Source organism: Panicum virgatum, chromosome 1N (assembly GCF_016808335.1).
Source record: "Panicum virgatum strain AP13 chromosome 1N, P.virgatum_v5, whole genome shotgun sequence".
Lineage (NCBI taxonomy): Eukaryota > Viridiplantae > Streptophyta > Magnoliopsida > Poales > Poaceae > Panicum > Panicum virgatum.
In genome coordinates, this window is record NC_053145.1 from 13,841,221 (window position 1) to 13,862,792 (window position 21,572).

Here is a 21,572-nt window from a genome sequence, read left to right on the forward strand (position 1 = left end):
ATTAAAACCCTCGACCCATATTTCACTATATATAGCAATGCTGTTTTTTTAAGAAAAAGCATCAGCAGTGCTGGTATGACAGTTGCTTTACATACTTATAACTCTAGTTTTACTAACACCAGCACTAACCATTCATGAGAGGGACCCTATTCATAAGAAAGATTGGCAGGGAGCTAAGGATGAGAGGAACACTATTCCTTCTTTCTTCAGAGAGGGCACAAGAGGAACACTGTTCCTGGCGATTCTCGCCCAAATACAATGCACCTCGAAAGCGCAATGGGGGAGCCAATGGGAGCTAGCAGGAGAAGCGAGGATGGACGGCGGGAGTGGAGTATCCAACACCGCTCGTCCACCTCACCAATGGGGGTTTGGGGTAGCTTTCTTGTGCGGGGATGACAGGGACAGGAAAGGCCGTGACGCGCGGGAGCACGCTTGGGGGCCTGGCCCGAGAACAAACTCCCCCGTCTCTTTCTCCCTCGCACGTCCGAGCAACCGGGGATCGGAGAGCGACGTCGCACGCCAACTTCCTCTTCGTCTGGCCAAAACTTTCCGCTCGGATCGAGGCCGAGATTGGTCTGGTCTGGTCTCCTCCTCAACGCACGCCGGCCGTGAGCTTTGGTCTGGTCTCCTCATCGCACGGCCGAGATTGGAGAAAATCTGCTCCAAACGAACGTGGCCGCCAGGGCCTGGCGGCCAGGCCCAAGGTCAAGGTTAGGTCACTGGCGTGGGTCGGCAGAAGAACTGAAGAAGCAGAAGCAGAAGCAGCATCGAACACAGCAGGGAAGAAGCATCGCTGGAGCACCTACGAAAGCCAAGAGGGATCTTTCTTCTTCGCAATTATCATTGTTTAGCGCTTCTCGATTGGCGACACCGATGGAAGTTGGTCAATGTTGCCGGCCCCTGCGTGATTAAGCTAATTAAATACTCGCAGCGGACAAAAGTGTCAGGTCACGATCACGATAATATGCCCCCCATGATACCGAATTATTGTGGCGCTAGTAGATGTTTTTATATACTTTTGTGGCGCTACTAGTTTAGCGTGCATCATGCTAGCGTGAGGAGGCACGCTCGGAGAGGATCCACCCAATGACCCAACCAAGTAGTAGAAAGATAGGAGTGCTTATCAACGATACGATCCCAAGGTGCTTTTAGTCATGTGTGTGACGTGTTGGTTCACGCGCAACAAGAGATTTTTTACTTGGGATTTCATGCCACCATCGAGAACGATTTCTTTTCCTGCGCTTCTTTAAAACTCGCCAAATGTAATACTAGTTTCCAAGTCAGGCTTGGCCGAATTGGAAAACCTCGATTTCGCTTCCATTTGTGTGGAGCGCGTCATCTATTGACATTAATCCCTTTTCCCCTTTATTACTCAGTACCTGTTGCCATCAACGGTGTACTGCGTGATGGAGGTCACAAAGTTGACCGACGGACTGGGCGAGGCTCAGCAGGCCGGAGACAACACTGCCACAGATGGCCACCAGGGCACCAGGGGATGGCCACCGCGCGGCGGCGGCGGCGGCAGCTAGCGCTGTACGAGTAGGGGTGGGTGGTAGATCCGATCGAGATTCGCCCGGGATCCCGCCCACGACGGCCGCCCATCGGAACGTCAAACTCTGCAAACCCCGGGGCTCTCCCTGGAGTCGTGGACTTTCTAAGCGCGCCATTTTGCACCCGGGCCCTCCTCAGATCCACAAATTCTACTAACCTGATGGAGCTCAAAAAGTCATCATGAGACAGTTTTTTTTTTTTTTTGCGCTCCGGATTCTTACCGGTCCGTGAATTCGTCGTGGATTTGCATGCCAAGTTCTTTTCCAGTCTTCCAGATTGCCGGTGATGAACGGAGGAGGAGGATGATGGCACCGGCACCGGTTGTGTTTGTTTGTTTTTTTTTTCAAAACATCGGTTGTGTTTGTTTAGCCTGAATGATTGAGATACCGTACTAGTACTTGGTGGTGGCAACCAATTGTCGAGTACAAAATTCTTTGGACGGTGGCAACTTTGAGCAGCTGAGCAATAAAGTATACGAGTTGGTTGGGAATTTGGGATCGATGAAGTGTCACAACTCGCAAAGAGAATTATGCCTTCCTAGCTATTTTTATTTGAGGCGCATTTCTTATATCTCCTCGTTTGGCGTCACCTTGAGTGTATGGTCCACTAGAGGCGGCAACCGGAGGTCGTGCGGGGAGAAATTCAAGGAGGAAGGAAAATCAAACTCGTCCCCCATATGACTACATTTCAAACTATAGCTATCTCATCATTTTTTGGGAGCACGAAAATCCAGTCCAACATGATGACTAGTGTAGGAAGAACACAAGGGCCACATATGGTCTTGTTTAGTTGCGTCCGTAAAGTTTTTGAAATGAAATCTTTACACATTTGAAGTATTAACATATAGACTAATCACAAAACTAATTACAGAACTCGTCTGTAAACTACGAGAAGAATCTAATGAGTCTAATTAATCCATCATTAGAGCATGTGTGCTGTAGCAATCACTGTAGCAATTTAGTGTCTAATCATATCCTAATTATGCTCATTAGATTCGTCTCGCAATTTACAAGCAAACTATGCAATTTATTTTTTATTTTGTCTAGATTTAATATTCCATGCATGTAAGATTCTCTTTCGATGTGATAGATTTGGAATTTTGAATTTTGCATCTAAACAAGGGCCTAGTTTGCCAGGGCAACAATCATTACTTTTATGAAACTAAAATGAGCAATTTATTATCTAGTTTGCTATGGCCACAATCATTACTTTGGAAATACTAGAGATAATCGCGTGCTTACTAAACATTTCTTTTGTTCTAACACTAACACCTAAACTAAAATTTTCTTATAAATAATGCTACAAATTATATACACCATGTCATCCTCGGATCAAATTTTGATTCCCCTAGAGTGTTCTAAAAAAATTCACACCTCAGATTTTCCAATTGTATAGGTTTTTAAAAGAACAATTTAGTACATATGACGCAAGTCAGAACCCGTCCCCCTCCATTATTAGGCATGCCAAATTACTAAGAAATTGAGATGGAAAAGTAACAAGCACATGCAACAGGATCATTCTTCTCTATTATACCGGTGTGATTCCACTTTTGCATGGATTTTTTCTTACCTTTTGAAGTCAAAAAATTTCGAGGATGAGAAAGAAAAAATGACAAGGACGTCACCATTGCTATTTTTATCTAATTTTTCACCATTGTCCTTCTTTGCATGATTTCATCATGATATTATTACGCAAGTAACATGTCAATAAAAAGAGAAATGCAAATACATAATCTCATCATAACTAGGAATTCACTAGGATTCTTGTTGATTAATGATATATATTTCTATAAATATGCAAGTTAAAGCATATCGGAATACGGAGATCCCCATCAATCCCATCAATCACATGATGATGATAATATGTCTATGTTGGAAGGAAGTGCAACACATCACAATGCTGACTTTTGTAGGTGTACCCTGCATGCAACATGGACATTCAGCATCCCCTAGAGGTAATCTGAATTACGAACTTGCTTGGTGTGTTGCAGTTTCTCTAATACAACCTTTGTCTAGTACTAGTACTCTCTCCACACTCTATGGAACAAAAATAAAATATAAAAAATTCACAGATTTAGATTCGTATAGGAAAGTTTACAATATGAGTCATTTTGGAACGAAAGATTTCATCTCTCAAATTTGTGATCAATCTGCAAATTTTTGAGGAAACGAACGTTGCAAATAACAATCCCGAGTTCCACAGGTGCCAATCTGCAAAACAACTTCCCATGAGAGTACGGGACTCAAAAGCATAAACTTCACCAAACGGGCCCACCACCAGATCACCACCATCCTCCCGTACAAATAGCACACGAACACTTCGACCTTCCCAACCATCTCCCCGGCCCCCCGCCGCGCCCATCCCGGCGCCGCCTCCTCTCCCGAAGCCACGCTCCCTGCCACTAGCCGCCGCCGCCGCCGCCCCCACTCCCGCACCCTCCGCGGGCGGGGGGACACTCTGCGCCGTCCAGCGAGAATTTGATTCAGTCGGATTCCGCTGTGATGGCGGGGAAGGCGCCGATGGAGCGGCACCAGTCGATCGACGCGCAGCTGCGGCTGCTGGCGCCAGGCAAGGTGTCCGAGGACGACAAGCTGGTCGAGTACGACGCCCTCCTCGTCGACCGCTTCCTCGACATCCTCCAGGACCTGCACGGCCCGCACCTCCGCGAATTCGTACGCCCCGATCGATCCCGTCCTCTCGGCCGCCGCCGCCGCCCCAGATCCGCGCGTCCCGGCGACGCCGTGCTGACGCCGCTGGTGCCTCTTCGCGTGCGCAGGTCCAGGAGTGCTACGAGCTCTCAGCGGAGTACGAGAACGACCGCGACGAGGCGCGGCTCGGCGAGCTCGGGAGAAAGCTCACCAGCCTGCCGCCGGGGGACTCCATCGTCGTCGCCAGCTCCTTCTCGCACATGCTTAACCTCGCCAACCTCGCCGAGGAGGTGCAGATCGCGCACCGCCGCCGGATCAAGCTCAAGCGTGGGGACTTCGCCGACGAGGCCTCGGCGCCCACCGAGTCCGACATCGAGGAGACGCTCAAGCGCCTCGTCTCGCAGCTCGGCAAGTCGCGCGAGGAGGTCTTCGACGCGCTCAAGAACCAGACTGTCGACCTCGTCTTCACGGCGCACCCCACGCAGTCCGTCAGGAGGTCCCTGCTTCAGAAGCACGGCAGGTGCCGACAATCGTTGGGTTACCGTTGCTTTGATTGCGGCAGCTTTTCTCCAACTTCCATTGAGGCGCCTTGCTTGCCTCATGCGTGTCGAAGCAAAATGCAGTTCTCTCTAGTGTTAATTTGTTTCTGTTGTTCAGGATCCGGAATTGCCTGAGACAGCTGTATGCCAAGGACATCACTGCTGACGACAAGCAGGAGCTTGATGAGGCTCTTCAGAGGGAGGTAAAAGATCTCGATCTCATCACTTTGAGATGAGAATATTGTAATAGAAAGTCACTCGTGAGGTTCCAGAGTTGATCAAGCATCCACCACACCTTTTGATTCTTTAACTTTTTTATTTGAAAAATGTGTGCTCATTGTTTATCTGATGATCCGTCATTTCTAGGACTTGTTTTATCCTGATGATGTCCGCGGGGGGGGGGGGGGGGGGGGGGGGGAGGTGGCTGAAATTATTCCTATGCCAGAGCATAGGCATTTCCATATTACTGTCATTATAATTTGGCCCCACCCCTGAAAACCAAATTAGCTTATGTCACATTTTCTTTTTTTGCCTCTTTATGTGTGTGATGCCTGCCAAATCATTCGGTTAGAATGCTATCTCTATTGTCTGCACTCCACTATTTTAATAGTAGTTTATTAGACATTGAACAAGGTAAGGCGAATGCAAGAAAGCATCGCCTGACAAAAACCATGAAGATATGCCCAATCAAGATTGTTTAATAATACCACCGACAGAAGTCTCAGTATTTGCAAAAGTTGGAAGGTTCTCTGGGTGTTCTATGCCACTACAAAGATTTTGAGTGTGTGGAATTATGGTGATTTGTTTGTCATGCAGACTTTTATCTCCATATTATTATTATCTGAAGTAGCTGTTAAACTTTGGCAAACCCCTAACAGTTCCAGAACACATATTATTCTTGTCAGAAGCATCCATCAAACTTGTGTTCAATTTGAATTTGTTGAGTGCATTATTTTTAGCTCTTAGTTGTGAGTTTACCATTGCTCTATTCTGAGATCCATCAGATGTTTCCAACAAAATTCGACTTTGGTTGTATCAACATATATCTTCCTAAGAAAAGCATTTTATTGACTCTTCTATGCTTGCACATGGCAAGGTGAAACGAAATGTCAGATATGTACAGGTGGATGTAGTTACGATGCTGCTGTTGATTCTATATTGATTTTTATCTTTTTTTTTGGTATACGACACTGCAATTTGGTTATCGGATCTGTTAACTTTCTTTATGGAAAAGCTGAATAAAAATGCTTTGAAAAGAGAGGTAGACAACTGTCAGAGCTTATTAGTCCAAAAGGTTTTTATACTTCATATTTTTTAATTGCATATTAGTCATCAGTCAGATCTGGGGAAGCTATAACTCATTGTGTTCTTCAAGTTAATTTAATCACATGTGTATTTGTCGTTAGTCACATCTGTGTTCTGGAATTGCCCATTCTGTAGTATATGATTGACAAAGAATGTGGGAAATGCTAACTTGTTACCATATTATATACGCACCTAGCATAATATCTATATGAAAATGCATTTGCTGATTTGCCATTTAATACCCTTCACAGATTCAAGCTGCTTTCAGAACTGATGAAATCCGCAGGACCCCTCCCACCCCTCAAGATGAAATGCGTGCTGGAATGAGTTACTTCCATGAAACTATATGGAAGGGCGTACCCAAATTCTTGCGCCGTATTGACACTGCTCTGAAAAATATTGGGATCAATGAGCGTCTCCCTTACAACGCTCCCCTCATTCAGTTCTCATCCTGGATGGGTGGTGACCGTGATGGTAATTTCTTGTTTTCATATTCCATTTTATACTCTTTTTTTTTGCTAAAAAATTAATACATTCTTGAAGAGTTTTTTTGTACAAAAAAAAGTTTTGAATAGTTCTAAAATTTTCAACTAGTTGCATCTGAACGTGAAAAGTGTTGACAGTGCCTTCCTAATTCCTATCATTGTGACATCAGTTGCATGTGTAACAAAACTATTGATAGGGCCTTCCTGTCATTGGGACATCAATTCTTCTAGCAATTGACTACTTACTTTTGCTGACTGGTATATTATTTTTAAAACTCCCCATTTATGTATTGTTTTCTAGGAAATCCAAGAGTTACACCAGAGGTTACACGGGATGTATGCTTGTTGGCGAGAATGATGGCTGCTAACTTGTACTTCTCTCAGATAGAAGATCTAATGTTTGAGGTATCGCAATATGAATTGAACTTCCCTTATATGCAAGGAGCTTCAACAGTGTCTGTTCCCTGGTGCTAACGGTATGATATTCTATTCTAGCTCTCTATGTGGCGCTGCAGTGATGAACTTCGGATCCGTGCAGATGAATTACATCGCTCGTCAAAAAGAGCTGCAAAGCATTATATAGGTAACAGAACTGTAATTTGTGGTAATAAAGGAATTTGGATTAATTCGCGTATATCATTTTATTAGATTATTATTCTAAAACAATATCAGATTATTTTGCTTGCTTTGCTTTGCTTTTGACACATGTAGTTATTCACTTGAATGTGAGTCCTGATCTGAAAACTACACTGACATTAACTGTTAGAGGATGCCATAACTGATGTCTTTAAATTTGTGATGGTTACCATTACTGTTCATAATAGGATTATGTATAAAAGCACCCAAAATTAGAAATAAATAACTTTTTTAATGACCAGCTGGCCCAATACCAAAGAACTCTAGTCAGGAACTTGTATGCAAGACTATATACTGTCATGTAGTGTGAACAAATATAACCTTTCAAGAATGTTCTCTTACTACATTTACTTAAATGATATTACTAATTGAACATTGTTCTTACAGAATTCTGGAAGCAAGTTCCTCCAAACGAACCATATCGTGTCATACTTGGTGATGTCAGGGATAAATTGTACTATACACGTGAGCGTTCTCGTCATTTATTGACAACAGGAATTTCTGAGATTCCAGAGGACGCAACTTTTACTAATGTTGAACAGGTTAGCTCTTTTTCTGTGATATTCATATTTGTGATTGTTACCATCATACTTATAGTAATCTGATTACCACCTTCTACATTGCAGTTTCTGGAACCTCTTGAGCTTTGTTATAGATCATTATGTGCTTGTGGTGACAAGCCTATAGCTGATGGAAGTCTCCTTGATTTCTTGCGTCAAGTATCCACTTTTGGGCTTGCTCTTGTGAAACTTGACATCAGGCAGGAATCTGATCGGCACACTGATGTCCTTGATTCAATAACTACACATCTTGGAATTGGATCCTACGCTGAATGGTCTGAGGAGAAACGCCAGGATTGGCTGTTGTCTGAACTGAGGGGCAAACGTCCATTGTTTGGTTCTGATCTTCCTCTGACTGAAGAGACTGCTGATGTTTTAGGCACATTTCATGTCCTTGCAGAGCTCCCAGCAGATTGTTTTGGCGCATATATCATCTCGATGGCAACTGCCCCATCTGATGTGCTTGCTGTCGAGCTTTTACAGCGTGAGTGCCATGTGAAACAGCCATTGAGAGTTGTTCCACTCTTTGAGAAACTTGCAGATCTTGAAGCAGCTCCAGCAGCTGTAGCACGACTCTTTTCAATTGACTGGTACATGAATAGGATTAATGGCAAGCAGGAGGTGATGATTGGGTACTCAGACTCTGGCAAAGACGCTGGACGTCTCTCTGCAGCGTGGCAAATGTATAAAGCACAAGAGGAGCTCATCAAGGTGGCAAAGCATTATGGAGTGAAGTTGACCATGTTTCATGGAAGGGGTGGAACAGTTGGCAGAGGAGGTGGCCCCACTCATCTGGCCATTTTATCGCAGCCACCAGACACGATACACGGATCGCTTCGTGTAACAGTACAAGGTGAGGTTATTGAGCACTCCTTTGGAGAGGAGCACTTGTGCTTTAGAACTTTGCAACGCTACACTGCAGCTACCCTTGAACATGGCATGCATCCTCCAATTTCCCCCAAACCTGAATGGCGTGCTCTGATGGACGAAATGGCTGTCGTGGCAACCAAAGAATATCGATCAATTGTCTTCCAAGAACCACGCTTTGTTGAATACTTCAGATCGGTAGGTTCAACTTGCACTTGCACAAGCATGATGTTTAGACATTGTTTCAAAGCTGCTAAAGAAACCCTTAGCCTAAATATGCACTTAGAATAAGGTTTCTTTTCGCCAATTTATGATTTCTTTCTTCAAAAAGTTCAAACAATCTCTGATGTTTTCTGCATATCTTTTTAACTGAAACACCCTAGAACACTTTCTAATATAATGGTATAGGTACCCATTTGGCAAAGTTCAGGACGAATGCTTTCATTTTAAGTAGAATGCCATTTTTAGTTATTGCACATTTGTGTTATACAAACTAAATGAGCCGAGTTGTACTCATTTGTCCTATTTAAAAGCACTATCTGAAAGGAAGCTTTTCTTATGTATGTCTCACTGTACGGTGATTCAGTGTCTTCTGTTAAGCCAGTTATAGAAGTTGGTGATAACTATGTGAACTTGTGATATGATGCGTAAAGTTTGACACTAAACTCTATCTGAATGTTTTTCCAGGCTACACCTGAGACTGAATATGGTAGGATGAATATCGGTAGCCGTCCATCGAAGAGGAAGCCTAGTGGGGGAATAGAATCGCTCCGTGCAATTCCATGGATCTTTGCTTGGACACAGACAAGGTTCCATCTCCCTGTTTGGCTTGGGTTTGGCGCAGCATTCAAGCATATCATGCAGAAGGACATCAGGAACATCCATACTCTGAAAGAAATGTACAATGAGTGGCCATTCTTCAGAGTCACCCTTGACTTGCTTGAGATGGTTTTCGCCAAGGGAGACCCAGGAATCGCAGCTGTGTACGACAAACTGCTAGTGGCTGAAGATCTGCAATCCTTTGGGGAGCAGCTGAGGAAGAACTATGAGGAGACAAAAGAGCTACTCCTTCAGGTAAAGTGTTCTAATATAGGCTATTTTGTTTTGCTCGCGTTTCAGCTATTTCTACATTTATGTAGCCAAATATAGGCAGGTAAACTGCTCATTTTTTGCGACTTGTAGTTTTAAAAATGTTGGAAGTCCTATCGCATATGATTCTAAAAATCGCCAATTGTTCGCAGGTTGCCGGTCACAAGGACGTCCTCGAAGGCGATCCTTACCTGAAGCAGCGTCTGCGGCTGCGTGAGTCCTACATCACCACCTTGAACGTCTGCCAGGCCTACACCCTGAAGCGAATTCGTGACCCGGCCTTCCAAGTGAGCCCCCAGCCGGCTCTGTCCAAGGAGTTTGTTGACGAGAGCCTGCCAGCGCAGTTGGTGCAGCTGAACCCCGAGAGCGAGTACGCTCCGGGCCTGGAGGACACGCTGATCCTGACCATGAAGGGCATCGCCGCCGGAATGCAGAACACCGGCTAGGCCAGACTCTCGGTGTACAAATAACCCATCTCACATGAGATGGTGGACAATGTGTGTAAGCCTGTAGGCAGTTAGTTTGCCGGCGCTAGTGGGTTACTCATCTGGAGGAACTTTTATGTCGCAGACTTTTGGTTTTGCTTGATGTAAATGTCAAGGTGAGCTTATTGGCTGTTGAAGCCTGATGCGTAATAAATTATGGAACAATGGTTTACGTTAATATCTAATAATAAATGTGTATCTTCTATAAATATGTGTCGTTGAGTTAGAAGACATATTTTTATCATTTCCTGGCAAAAAAAAAAGACATTTTATCACTGCCCCAAAAAGACATTTTATCACTGCCCCAAATTTGCCATCTATTTTACAGGAAAATGTTCTGATGTGTGCTTCCATTCTCCAAGAAGCGGATTAGATGGAACCGTAGCAGCGGCAACAACCAAGTCACCCTCTACTTCTCTGAATACAAACGCTAGAAGTCCTTATGTTAGCATACGAACGGAGTAACGAAGTAGTTAGACTAATTGGCGATGCAATGGATTTCTGGCATTTAGCAACCTGCATGCCACGAACTTCGGCTCATATGCTCAGCCAAGGCACAAACGTCCAATAACAGGAGCACAGGTTGCATACAAACCAACCAAGATTGTGAACCCAGAATTAACTAAACAGAACACCGAGAATCAACAACCGGCCACAAAAAATAGAGACGATGCTAGACATTATTCTTCTGGGGCCTGAAAAGGCTGTTATATAAGAATTCATCCATAATTAACATAATGGCAACGAACAGAAACTAAAGGAAAACGGTGCCTCCCACAACAAGAGATGCATGGGTCTCCGAGAGAACATTAGCGGCAAGTTGACATTCCTATGACGACTAGGTACTAGGAAAACACCACGGGTTACTGATTCGCGATGCGATGGCTCTAGCATGATCACAACTAGAGGAAGCTCTGCCTGGTGATGATCTGCCACTGGTGGCAGCCTCAAGGGCGACGGCGGCTTGGTGCGGGACGGGCTCAGTTGGACATCACGCGAGGAGACCGCGGACGGACTGGTGTCTTGGAGGGGCTCACCCTGCACAGTTACAGAGCGATATGAGAAAGGCGATGATTCATGATGCCCTTGAACTAAGAATTTGCTCTTATGGGAATTAACGAACGTAGATTATTGGCTGAGTGTTTACCTAATAGGAAGGGAGCCAAGGACCATGCCACTGAAGTTCAGGGCCATAATTGCACTTTCTGCCTGCATTGAACATGCAAAAAAGTAAAAGCCCTGCATAAGTTGAATAATCATGGCTATGAACGGCTTTATATATCTGTAAGACTACTTGGCAATACAAATTTAAGAGAGATAGAGCACCGTAGACAGGAAAACAATACCGATTTAAGAGAGATAGAGCACCATAGACAGGAAACCTTTAATCATGTCATTACCCAAATGCGTTGACAGTATCTTAGAAACAAATATATTTCTTCACTTAAAAGTAGGTTCCAGTAACATCCTGATTTGACTATTATTTGTGTGCATTGTAACTTGTGGAATTGTTGAAAGTTCCGAACCTACTTAGGACAGAACACTAATAATAAATAAGGTTCTTTAAATTCAGGGACATAAACTCAAGTCCTTGTGAATGGTTTTTTTTCTAGCCAACACAAGAGAAGTACTCCCTCCTTCCCTGTTTATAAGGCATACACGTATATCAAGATTCAAACCTTGTCATCTTTGACCAATAATTTGACTATTAAATTTTTATTTTTATAATGCAAATTTCATATGATTGGATTCATAATCAAATATATTTTACAATGATTATAAGTTTATAATCAAAAGTGATATAATATATAATAAATAAATGGTCAAAGTGTTGTTTAGAAGACCGTGTCATGTTCCACCATGCCTTATAAACGGGGAAGGAGGGAGTACAATGAAAGATAGCTAGAAGATCATCAAAACTGGACTAAGACAAGATAACAGAATTTTAAGTAACACCTATAGCAACTGTTCAGCTTCAGTATGTTTAAATATGTTCATTAAGATATCTTCTTTTCTCTGAGGTTGCCTTTTCAATTGGTAGTACTTATGAATAATGTTCAGTATCACACATTACAAAGAAAATGAATTCACATAGCACTTCTAGATCCTGTCTTTTAAGTGGCAGTAGAAATTTAACTAACATCCGAAAATATAACAGTGAAAAACCTTGTTTCACTTACCTGAGCAAACTCAACAAAAGCAATGCACGTGGAGTGTACATAGTCACCAAGGAGCCTCAGGCGTGAAACCTAAATAAAATGCTAATATGTCAATCATTTCATAATAAACAATATAAATAGGCTACAAAAGGCATTCAGTACCAAGAGTCTTATGTCATTCATATTCATACCTTCCCACATGTACCCTGAAAGAAAATCTTTACATCCTCCTCGGTAACCTATACAAACAAGAAGTGCGTACACCATTAACACATAAGCTGTAAACCTTAATCTTTCAAACTGCTGTTTCCTTCACCAATAATCACGTTTGTATTGTGACATTTCAGCATGCACCAATCACCACAAAGATAGAAACCACAAGTTCAGCATTCACCATTCACACCGGAAGAGTAGCACTAGATTTGGACAGTGCAGTAGCAAACATGAGATGACACTTCAATAAGACAATAACAATGTTTTTCTTTGTCCAGAAAGAAAAAGGCTATCATACATATCTTGGGGAAGTGATTGTGTTCTCATTATACATATCTTGGCACTGATCAAATCTCCTTTAAAATGCTCATTAATTCAGATAAACCAAAATGTCCCCCAAAAATAAAATCCCAGACTACATTGTAACGGTACAATGAGAAGTATTTTTATGCTTCCAGAAATTGAAATGCAAATAATTTAAAGCAGATAAGATCTTGATTTGGAACCACCCACTACAATCTAAAACTACTGCTAGAAGATGTGCAATTGAGTTTTAGGAGATCACAAAAGCACTGTTAAAGCATCTTATGTGTAATTAAGAATCACAAGTTTTGAACCACATGCAGTCATGCACAGCCAGGAATATAGGCTTCCATACCTTCTTATCAATGTTAGTACAATATACAGTCCTTGAGACCATTTCTTTCTCGTCTTCAGTCTGTACACAATGTGCCATACAACTAATATTAGCAGAAATTTTAGGCATGACAAAGGAAAACTGGGGAATATGTTGTGATCTAAAGAAAGCATGTGTCATCATCATCGTCTACTTACTCGAGGAAGAAATTTAGGGTTCACAGGTAGAATTGCTGTTTTAGAAGGTAAAACTCTAACAGGATAATAACCGAGCATGGTTCCCCCAAGTGTTAGTGCTGCTCTTGCACCAGCTGCAGACAATGGAAAGCTTCAGCATCATTTTACCATACCAATACTGCAAATGAAAAGATAATGTGTCGAGAACACTACCATCATCAGCAAACTCGATGAACGCAAAACGCAGGACAGAATGTGGGTCACCACAGATACGGCAATCTACCACCTACAGGTAAAAAAAGAGATTTTTAAAAATCATCACGAAGAGGTAAAGTAGCTGAATTATCTATCACGTGATTGAAAGGTCACAAAGGTAACCCAGATGTTGTCATTAGCTATCACGTGATGGAGAAAGAGGGGGGGGGGGGGGACTCTGCAGCCATGTTTTCCACAAAATAATCATAGAACTTACTTGCCCACAATTAGAAAACACTTCAGCAAGCTTCTGCTCAGTCACCTACAGAGCAACAAGATGAAATGAAACATCAACAAAGAAACAGCAATTTCAAAGGCCACTATCTTTAGTATGCTCACATGCTGATCAATGTCAGAGACATAGACGGTTCGCCGCACACTATCCTCCCTATCAGCCCGTCGGGGTCGGCCCCCCATCCTCCGCCTCCCCTGGTTGAAGCTGTTCCTTCTCTGATATCAGAAAGGCAATGTCAATTTGTCATCGTACCACCAGAACCAATAAATGGCCACACAACTGCTGCTAGCACAACAATTTATTCTGAAATTCTAAAAGTCTGGTGGAGGTCCACGAAAATGAATTGTTGACATCAAGCACAATAGCCTATCACCATCACATCGATTCACGTATCAAATTTTTGGCAATTGCAGTGCCACTAACACGGATCATTCAACAATGTTCGGTTAGAACCGATAAATCATTTCTTAACAAACTAACAAGATTAAATTGTTCCTCTAAAACTAACAAGATTAAATTGACATCTCCTCGCAGAAAACAAAAGGAGAGATCAATTGTCATCTCTAGGATAAAACATAAAAGGTTATTCATATCAAAATCTAAGATGATTCCGCAGATGCAAATGATTCAGAAGCGAACAATAACAGAAGGAAACTATAAACCCCTCTCCCTGCTCAAGACTTCATTTCCTACGAGATAAAACAAGGAAAAAGGCACAAAACAAAATCTCGCGAATATGAAAGTGATCGCCATCGCCTGAAACCCATCAGTTGAGACGATCGTAATACACAAATCAGCAAACCATCAGGCGATCACAGCAGTGAAAAGTCAAACAAAGACCAAACCTGTCAAATCAAGACGCGTATATACAACCGTAAAGAACACAAAATTCACAGCTCACCGACCCGGCGATTCAGAGGGTGGCCGCTGCCGTTGCTGGATCCGTCGCTGCTGGAGTCCCTGCTCCCACCGCCGGCAGCGCCGCCACCGGCCACCTGCAGGTGCCCGCCGGCAGCGCCGTAGTACTCGGCAGCGGACACGAACACCGGCGCGTCGGCGGAGAGCACGCCTCCCCCCGCCGGCTTCACCGCCGGCGCCGCGGCGCGGCGCGACGACGGCACGAACTCCTGCGCGCAGGGGTTGAGCTTGGACATGAGCTCCTCCAGCTTCCTCATGTCGCTCTTGTACTCCTTCTCCTCCTCCTCCCCCACGGCCGGGGCATCGCCCTTCACCTCCACCTCGGCCTCCGCCCGGATCGGGCCCTCCACCGCCGCCGCCGCAGCCTCCACGGCCACCATTATTGCCTCGCGCACTGACCTCGAACAAGGAGAGATCAAATTGCTATTCTACTACCACACTCTGGGCGATCAAAATTCCTTTTTTTTTTCCTTCCTTCTCTCCCCTCCTTGTTCTTGGGTTGGTGTGCGTTAGCCTTCTTGTTGGTGATGCAAGGGAGAGTGAAGAGGAGGAGGGGAGGAAGGAGGCGGAGGTCCAAATGCAACTAGGCATCGCTTTCGCCAGTGTTGCTTATAAACACAACGCAAAATACCATTTTCCCCCCTCTTTCTTTTATATACTTTTTCCAAAACATTTCTTTTTTCCGCGTATGAAGTTTTCAAAACCAGCACGAGAAAAACGGATGGAGTAGCACTGAGATTTTTTGTCTTTTTTTCCTTATCCGGATAATCACAAATATTATATATCCACATATATATATATGATAAAAAAAGAAATGGGAGAAGAAAACCAGGAGTGAAGCGGTGTGAGAGGGGTAGTTGGGCGAGGGAGATTCGGGAGGCGCGAGCCGGGTCAGAGGCGTGGGAGAGAGGCACGTCACCTGCCGGGTGGGCCCACCGGCGGGGGGTAGGGGCGAGCATGCGCCGCGCAGCGCAGTCCACGCCTGCGCCCGGATCCCCTGCGGCCAAATTTAGGAGGCCGCGACCGCGGCGGGGAGGATCTCTCCTCTCCTGGTTTCTCTGATCGCGCGGCGGCAACGTCTTTGACTGGCCGGCCGGTTGGCCGCGGCATGCCTTGCGTTGCGCCTTTTCGTTGGAACGGCAGCTGGTGCTGGAATTCCGGTGTTTGAGAGGAACTGGTGTTCTTTTCAGAAAGAAAAGGAATAACTGGTGTTGCAAATTTTGATTGAATTATTAGTAGTTTGGTGGCGACTGACCGGCCGTCGTAATTGCTTAGAAGGACAAGGAGGCTGCGTTTTGCTTGGTCATTTGTTCCGCGGTTGATGTCTGTTGGTGGATGTGGAAATAGTGGTTTTTGGATATGTCATTTATTATATGTAAGTAAATAGCTGTTGGTTGACCCAGAAAATTTATAGTATAAACTAAAATGATATTCTGCGTAAAAAACTTTAGAAGGAGAAATGAATTAGTGTGGTATGTCGTCGTAATTAATTAGCTGATCAAAAAATATACCATCGGATACCCACTTGCAGCCTTAATTGTATGAGTTTTTGTGTAGATGGAGGATCGTGGTACTGCAGTTAGAATCCTAAAAGGAAAGAATTGAAATGCTTTTATTCGAAATTTTTTATATGTGAACACCATGTATCCCTATATAATTATATACCAACTATATATATGCTCATTCAGCTGGTGTGTGAGCAAGGTCTACTTGACGCAGCCCGTGCGATAACAAATTAAGTTGAGAATCATACCATGAACCAAATGCTTCCTCGATGTTTGTGCATGTCAGCGTCAGCATGCGGTGCTAAAGGGTAAATGGGTGGTGCATGGCCTGTAGAAAGTATTCAGGATCATAACTCTATATATGCATATATAGTAAAAGCTTACATCTATGTGAAATTATTTGATTCTCTGGTACTCTCTATGCTATTTCCTTTTTTATTTACCATTAGTCACTTATTTATCAAGAATGATTGTATACCCATGTTCTGAATCAGACAATCAGTGGCATAAATAAGGACGTCAATTAACCTAGCTATGTGCCTGCACGTTGACTACGCATCATGCATGAATAATGAATTACAAATTGACAGTGGCAACGAGAAAACAAAGTCATGGCATCGAAATGTTGTAACGAACATGGCCCATTTAGTCCATTTCAAGTGATTTTATTGATCGAGTAACAACGCAAACAATGAGATTAACAAGTTTGCAAGATCATATTTGTATACTTTTTTATGTTCATGGATAAAGTCCAAACCATATCCGAGACGTCCAATTCACCGTTGAGACGTCCAATTCACTATTGAGACATCCAATTCACTGTCGAGACGTTCAATCCACCGTCAAGACACTCAAGTCATAGTAAAAAAAGTAGAGATGAGTTAGACAACTGTTGGGACGAGTTGGACAAGTGCAAGGAGGAGACAAGAAAATCCAGTAGCACCGGAAGTTTCGGTGGCCGTCGGAAGTTCTGATGACCCCGCACCGGAAGTTCCGACGCCTGAGGGCCGTGCTAATTTTCAGTGCACTGTGGACTCAGCTGAAAATACTCAGTACCACCAGAAGTTCCGATGGCCTCAACATCAAGCATCGGACTAAGCATTGGCGCATCACACAGAGAGTATGTCAAGGGCGCAGTGGTAGAGTCTTCATCACCGGATGTTCCGGTGGCCATCGGCGCAATGACGTCAGCACCGGAAAGTCCGATGCCCATCGGAGCAATTACGTCAACTGTCAAAAGGCTCAATGGCTACATCAGGGCACAATCTGACCGGAAATTCTGAAGCCCTACTATCAGAAGTTCTGACGCCCCATCGGAAGTTCTGATGCCCTATGCAGAAAAGGGATAACGGCTACAAACGGCTAGTTCGACTTGGTGGGCTATATAAAGGCCTCACTCCGACCATTTGGAGTTTGCTGGAGTCCAGAGAAGCTACACCCACACTAGAGAAGTTCTCCAAGCCAACCAAAAAGCTGATTAATCAATCCTTAGGTTTAGCACAAGCTTTGAGAGCGTTAGTTCTAGATTAGCTCTTGAGTGAGTGAGTAAGTGAGTGAGCAAGGTATTGTGCCTTGTGATGTGGTTCTAGAGTGAACCAACACTTGTACTTGATGTGCCAGCCATCCTTGGAGTCTTAGTTGCTCGCCGGCAATGTCAAAGACCCTTCGGCTTGATGTGAGCGGCGTCGACATCTTTGTGCAGGGGACGTGGAGACCCCATCCTTCGTGGAGAAGCTCCTTAGTGGAATCCGGGGGCCAAGGTGACTGTGGTGACTTGCAAACCTTGGTGGCGAAGCAAGAAGAGTCCCAGAAGAGACTTGGGGGCCGAAAAGCAATACTCTCAATAGAGTGCTTCAACAATGTGGAGTAGGAGTGGCTTTGTGCCTAACCGAACCACGAGATAAATCTTCGTGTCGAGAGTTTGATTCCTCTCATCTCCTCTTTACGTTTCGGCATTTCCTTATTGCAACTTGTTTTCCTTTAATTTCTTAGTGTAGATCAAGCTTGGATTGGCTATAAATTGCAAAACTTGTTTTGGGATGAGGGTTTCACACTAGTTGAACCATAGTTGGGTATCTAGATGGCATGCTTTAGTTTAAATTTATGTGCAAACTAGTTAGAGCCTTAGATTAAGGTTTTAAGTTACCTACACCCTCTCCTCATTTAGACTACGAGCATCCGATTCCTTTCAAAATGCACTAACAATAGGCAGCATACCTGCATAAGTAGAGTGCATGGTGGGGCTACGAAACTTCTTTTTTTTCCCAATTGAGACGATGAGATTGTCTGGTTGCAACATATTCGCTAGTCACATGAAAAGGGAGAGCAACTATGTGACATTAGTTGCAAAGAAAAGGTACATTAGTCACTTTAAAGAAAAGTTTGTCTATTGACATGGAAATTTCTTCTCAAGGATTTTTGTAAGAAAGATGCAGTTGCGATTCTACACCTGGCGAATACCATTCTGCATGAACAAATTAAAAGGAAACTGTTCAATTTATTTGGAACCTTCAGTTGTACGTAGAGCTTGTTTAAACATAATTGGTAAAATTAGCATTTTGGTCCCTTAACACTGACTCGAGCGTCAAATTCATCTCTTAACTTTTATTTTTGGATCAAACTCGTGCTCATCCGGATGTGGCTCTCCATATTAACATAACAGTAATGTCAAATGTAATGTCCTTTTTACCCTTAAATCCTACCTGTCCCTTCTTAATTTTCGCTGATGTGACATTGCCTAATTTACTTGGATTTATAATTTTCCTGTCAATGGAATAACTTGTGCCATCGGATTTTAGAACTTGAATTCTAATTCATAAATTACACTATCTCATTTTTAAATTCTAATACTTTGGGTAGGGTAGTCTGGGTTAGCGTTTTAATTGTGTTCTTTTTTTGAAATTGCAATGATAGTAGTAGATCGGGTTTTTTATTTATACCCTCTATACACTAGCCGACAAAACATCAATGTGAAGTTTAATTTGGACCTTGATTGGCATTACTACAGAAAACAGGCGACAACAACACAATGTCAAGTACATTGTTAAAAAATGACAAAATTAAGAGGAAGAAGTAGCCAAGGGTAAAAGTTAGTCTAAAGCTAATATGAATGGCCACATCAACACAAAGGATAAGTGTGATAAAAGATGAGAGTTGATGGACTAGATTGACTAGTCTAAAAATTTAGAGATGAATTTAACCTTCAGAGCAAAGTTGAGGGACTAAAATGCATATTTTGCCAACTTAGGTTATAATACATCGATTTAGTAACTATGAGCTTTTGCATGAAAATAAATAACTACAAGAAACTAAACATATCTCTTCTAAAAAAAGTATGCATTGCTTCAGGTTTCGAGCCCTCCATGAGATGTTATAAAGTCTACAGTTGCAAGCAATCTGTGGTTGCCAAATTGGAACACGTGAGGGAAAAAAGCAACAGCTCCTGTCATTTTTTTTTCTGGAGTAGTAAAAGGACAGGCCTTTCTTTATCAGAGGACTGGAGGACACGAAAACGTGAACAGGGCTGGAAGTTACTGGAAGCCCGACGTAGCCATCAGCACGTAGTGATATCGCCGTAGGGAGTATATAAAAATGAAAAAATATCGCTGAAATAACAACTGCGTAATTTCCATTAAGCATGGTGTTTTGGATCTTTATTCGGGCATACAGCTGACACGGTTATACATAAAAATAGAAAATTCGCAGGGGACTCTCTGCTAGCTGTGTGTGAAAGAACGAGCTGAGAAACAATGAAATCAATTGGCTCTTCCTGAGCTTATTAAAGGGGAGACTTAAAAGTATCCTCCTTGTTACTCGGATGCGGATAATTACAGCACATTTTCCAAATACTATTCCTTTTTTCTAAAAAAAATCTGTCATATTTTTATGTCAATCCAACGACCTATACCTGATTGTGAAATTTTTTTGAGTGGTGTCCGAGAAAAAAAAAAGGAAAGAATTTTTTTTGAGTTATCCGACAAACAATAATATCTTGTACCAGACAAAATTGTACTACTACAGTGTAGGAGAAATGTCAGTATCACGAAACGGCGTCATTTATTGAGAAGCAAACAAAAGCCGTAATAAGCTGTCACGAGTTACACGCGCGGACAGCAGCCGCCGGTGCCGGTTATTACCGCGACGTAATTGATGCCAAAGAGACAGGCTGCTAACCGAGCAACGAATCACACACGTACGACTACTAGCAAGCTACTAGAGAGAACTCGGTGAAGTGTTGCTCAACTCTGGCCGTTTGTGTACTAGGGCAACATTTTTTGCCATTAATTCCCGTTAATCCTTGTGTGACCGGTAGATGATCCGATTAAGGGTTTGGTTGTACATGAATTCATTTCATGCCGGACTAATAGAAACAATAAAGGCTTATTCAATTGTATATGGATTCATTCCGGGTCAGAAATTATAGAAACAATAAGAGATATAACAAAGAGATCACGATTTACTCCGGTTCGAAAACTAAATGCAATAAAATAGACTCATGATATCTACAATAGGAGATCAGAAATCAATCCATGAGTCTAGAGGTGTGGAATTAATCCTGATCTCTTGTACCTATTATGAGTTTATTTTGTTGCAAATAGTTTTCAACCCGGAATAAATCCCGATCTCTTATTATTTTTATAATTTACGGCCTGAAATGAATCCATATGCAACCAAACAAGCTCTAATTATGTCGGGGGAGGCATCAATCCATCTCAGCGTTATCGCCATCTCTTATCCCCCCGTTGACCCAACCACGCTAAGCCAGCTGACCCCAGCAGGAGAAGCAGGCGGCAGTGGCGAATCTTCGGCGCAGAGATGTGCTGGAGTAGCATGAATAAAACAAAACTATGGAAAAGTCATGATATATAGCTTTTGGACCTGAGAATAGATTATATTTTTCCAAATACCCAGCAGCTTTATTCAACTCAATAGTTCCAAGGAAAACGGTCCCTAGCTAGGCGTTGCAACGTGAAGTTACAATTTTTCTTTGCGTGGCTTGCCAATAATGATCAGTTAGAAGAAAAAAAATCGTTGGATGATGAGTTTAATTAGACCGGAAAATGGAAGGAGCTAAACAAACCATATGCAGCGCGAGAATCTAGCATTATCTCGGTGCTAGGAAGGATCAAAGAGGATGCGTCTACTTGGATCGCTGCAGGAGCGAGGCCCCTAGCGGCCTTCGCAGTGCGAGATTAATGTGATTTTGTACAAACTGTTATTTTCCTCTTTTCCTCTGTATCAATGAAATATGGCATCCTCATGCTGTTCATTCAAAGAAAAACAAACCATATGCATAAATTTCTCTTAAT

General features: G+C 43.0%; 2 protein-coding genes across 3 annotated transcripts; one reads left to right on the plus strand and one right to left on the minus strand.

The window, feature by feature from the left end:
- Nucleotides 1–3,795: 3,795 nt before the first annotated feature.
- On the plus strand, nucleotides 3,796–10,374 carry LOC120655242 (phosphoenolpyruvate carboxylase 1). Its single transcript, XM_039932989.1, has 10 exons — nucleotides 3,796–4,223; nucleotides 4,328–4,719; nucleotides 4,857–4,941; nucleotides 6,295–6,517; nucleotides 6,830–6,933; nucleotides 7,024–7,111; nucleotides 7,552–7,706; nucleotides 7,791–8,789; nucleotides 9,279–9,665; nucleotides 9,833–10,374. Exons 1-10 carry the CDS (start codon nucleotides 4,053–4,055, stop codon nucleotides 10,124–10,126), a joined length of 2,898 nt encoding a protein of 965 aa, XP_039788923.1. The 5' UTR covers nucleotides 3,796–4,052; the 3' UTR covers nucleotides 10,127–10,374.
- A 434-nt stretch (nucleotides 10,375–10,808) lies between these two features.
- On the minus strand, nucleotides 10,809–15,373 carry LOC120655244 (polyadenylate-binding protein-interacting protein 11-like). Of its 2 annotated transcripts, XM_039932991.1 has the most exons (11): nucleotides 14,861–15,373; nucleotides 14,746–14,824; nucleotides 13,945–14,055; nucleotides 13,823–13,867; nucleotides 13,564–13,636; nucleotides 13,372–13,484; nucleotides 13,196–13,255; nucleotides 12,516–12,563; nucleotides 12,346–12,414; nucleotides 11,313–11,374; nucleotides 10,809–11,203 (listed from the first exon to the last, which is right to left on the minus strand). In XM_039932991.1, the coding sequence occupies exons 1-11, from the start codon at nucleotides 15,136–15,138 to the stop codon at nucleotides 11,146–11,148; spliced, it is 996 nt and encodes a 331-aa protein (XP_039788925.1). In that variant the 5' UTR covers nucleotides 15,139–15,373; the 3' UTR covers nucleotides 10,809–11,145. The 2 variants fall into 2 exon arrangements, with proteins under 2 accessions (XP_039788925.1, XP_039788924.1); XM_039932990.1 differs by having other exon boundaries at nucleotides 14,746–15,373.
- Between the last annotated feature and the right edge of the window lie 6,199 nt (nucleotides 15,374–21,572).

What these genes read in the sequence shown, in the direction of transcription:
- LOC120655242 (XM_039932989.1), top strand. Translation starts at nt 4,053, where the DNA reads ATGGCGGGGAAGGCGCCGATGGAGCGGCACCAGTCGATCGACGCGCAG. An exon ending in ATGAGGCTCTTCAGAGGGAG is followed by an intron (nt 4,942 to 6,294) that starts GTAAAAGATCTC and finishes TACCCTTCACAG; the next exon opens with ATTCAAGCTGCTTTCAGAAC. An exon ending in TAGAAGATCTAATGTTTGAG is followed by an intron (nt 6,934 to 7,023) that starts GTATCGCAATAT and finishes ATTCTATTCTAG; the next exon opens with CTCTCTATGTGGCGCTGCAG.
- LOC120655244 (XM_039932990.1), bottom strand. Translation starts at nt 15,138, where the DNA reads ATGGTGGCCGTGGAGGCTGCGGCGGCGGCGGTGGAGGGCCCGATCCGG. An exon ending in TCTCTGACATTGATCAGCAT is followed by an intron (nt 13,868 to 13,944) that starts GTGAGCATACTA and finishes GTTGCTCTGTAG; the next exon opens with GTGACTGAGCAGAAGCTTGC. An exon ending in ACCCTAAATTTCTTCCTCGA is followed by an intron (nt 13,256 to 13,371) that starts GTAAGTAGACGA and finishes CATTGTGTACAG; the next exon opens with ACTGAAGACGAGAAAGAAAT.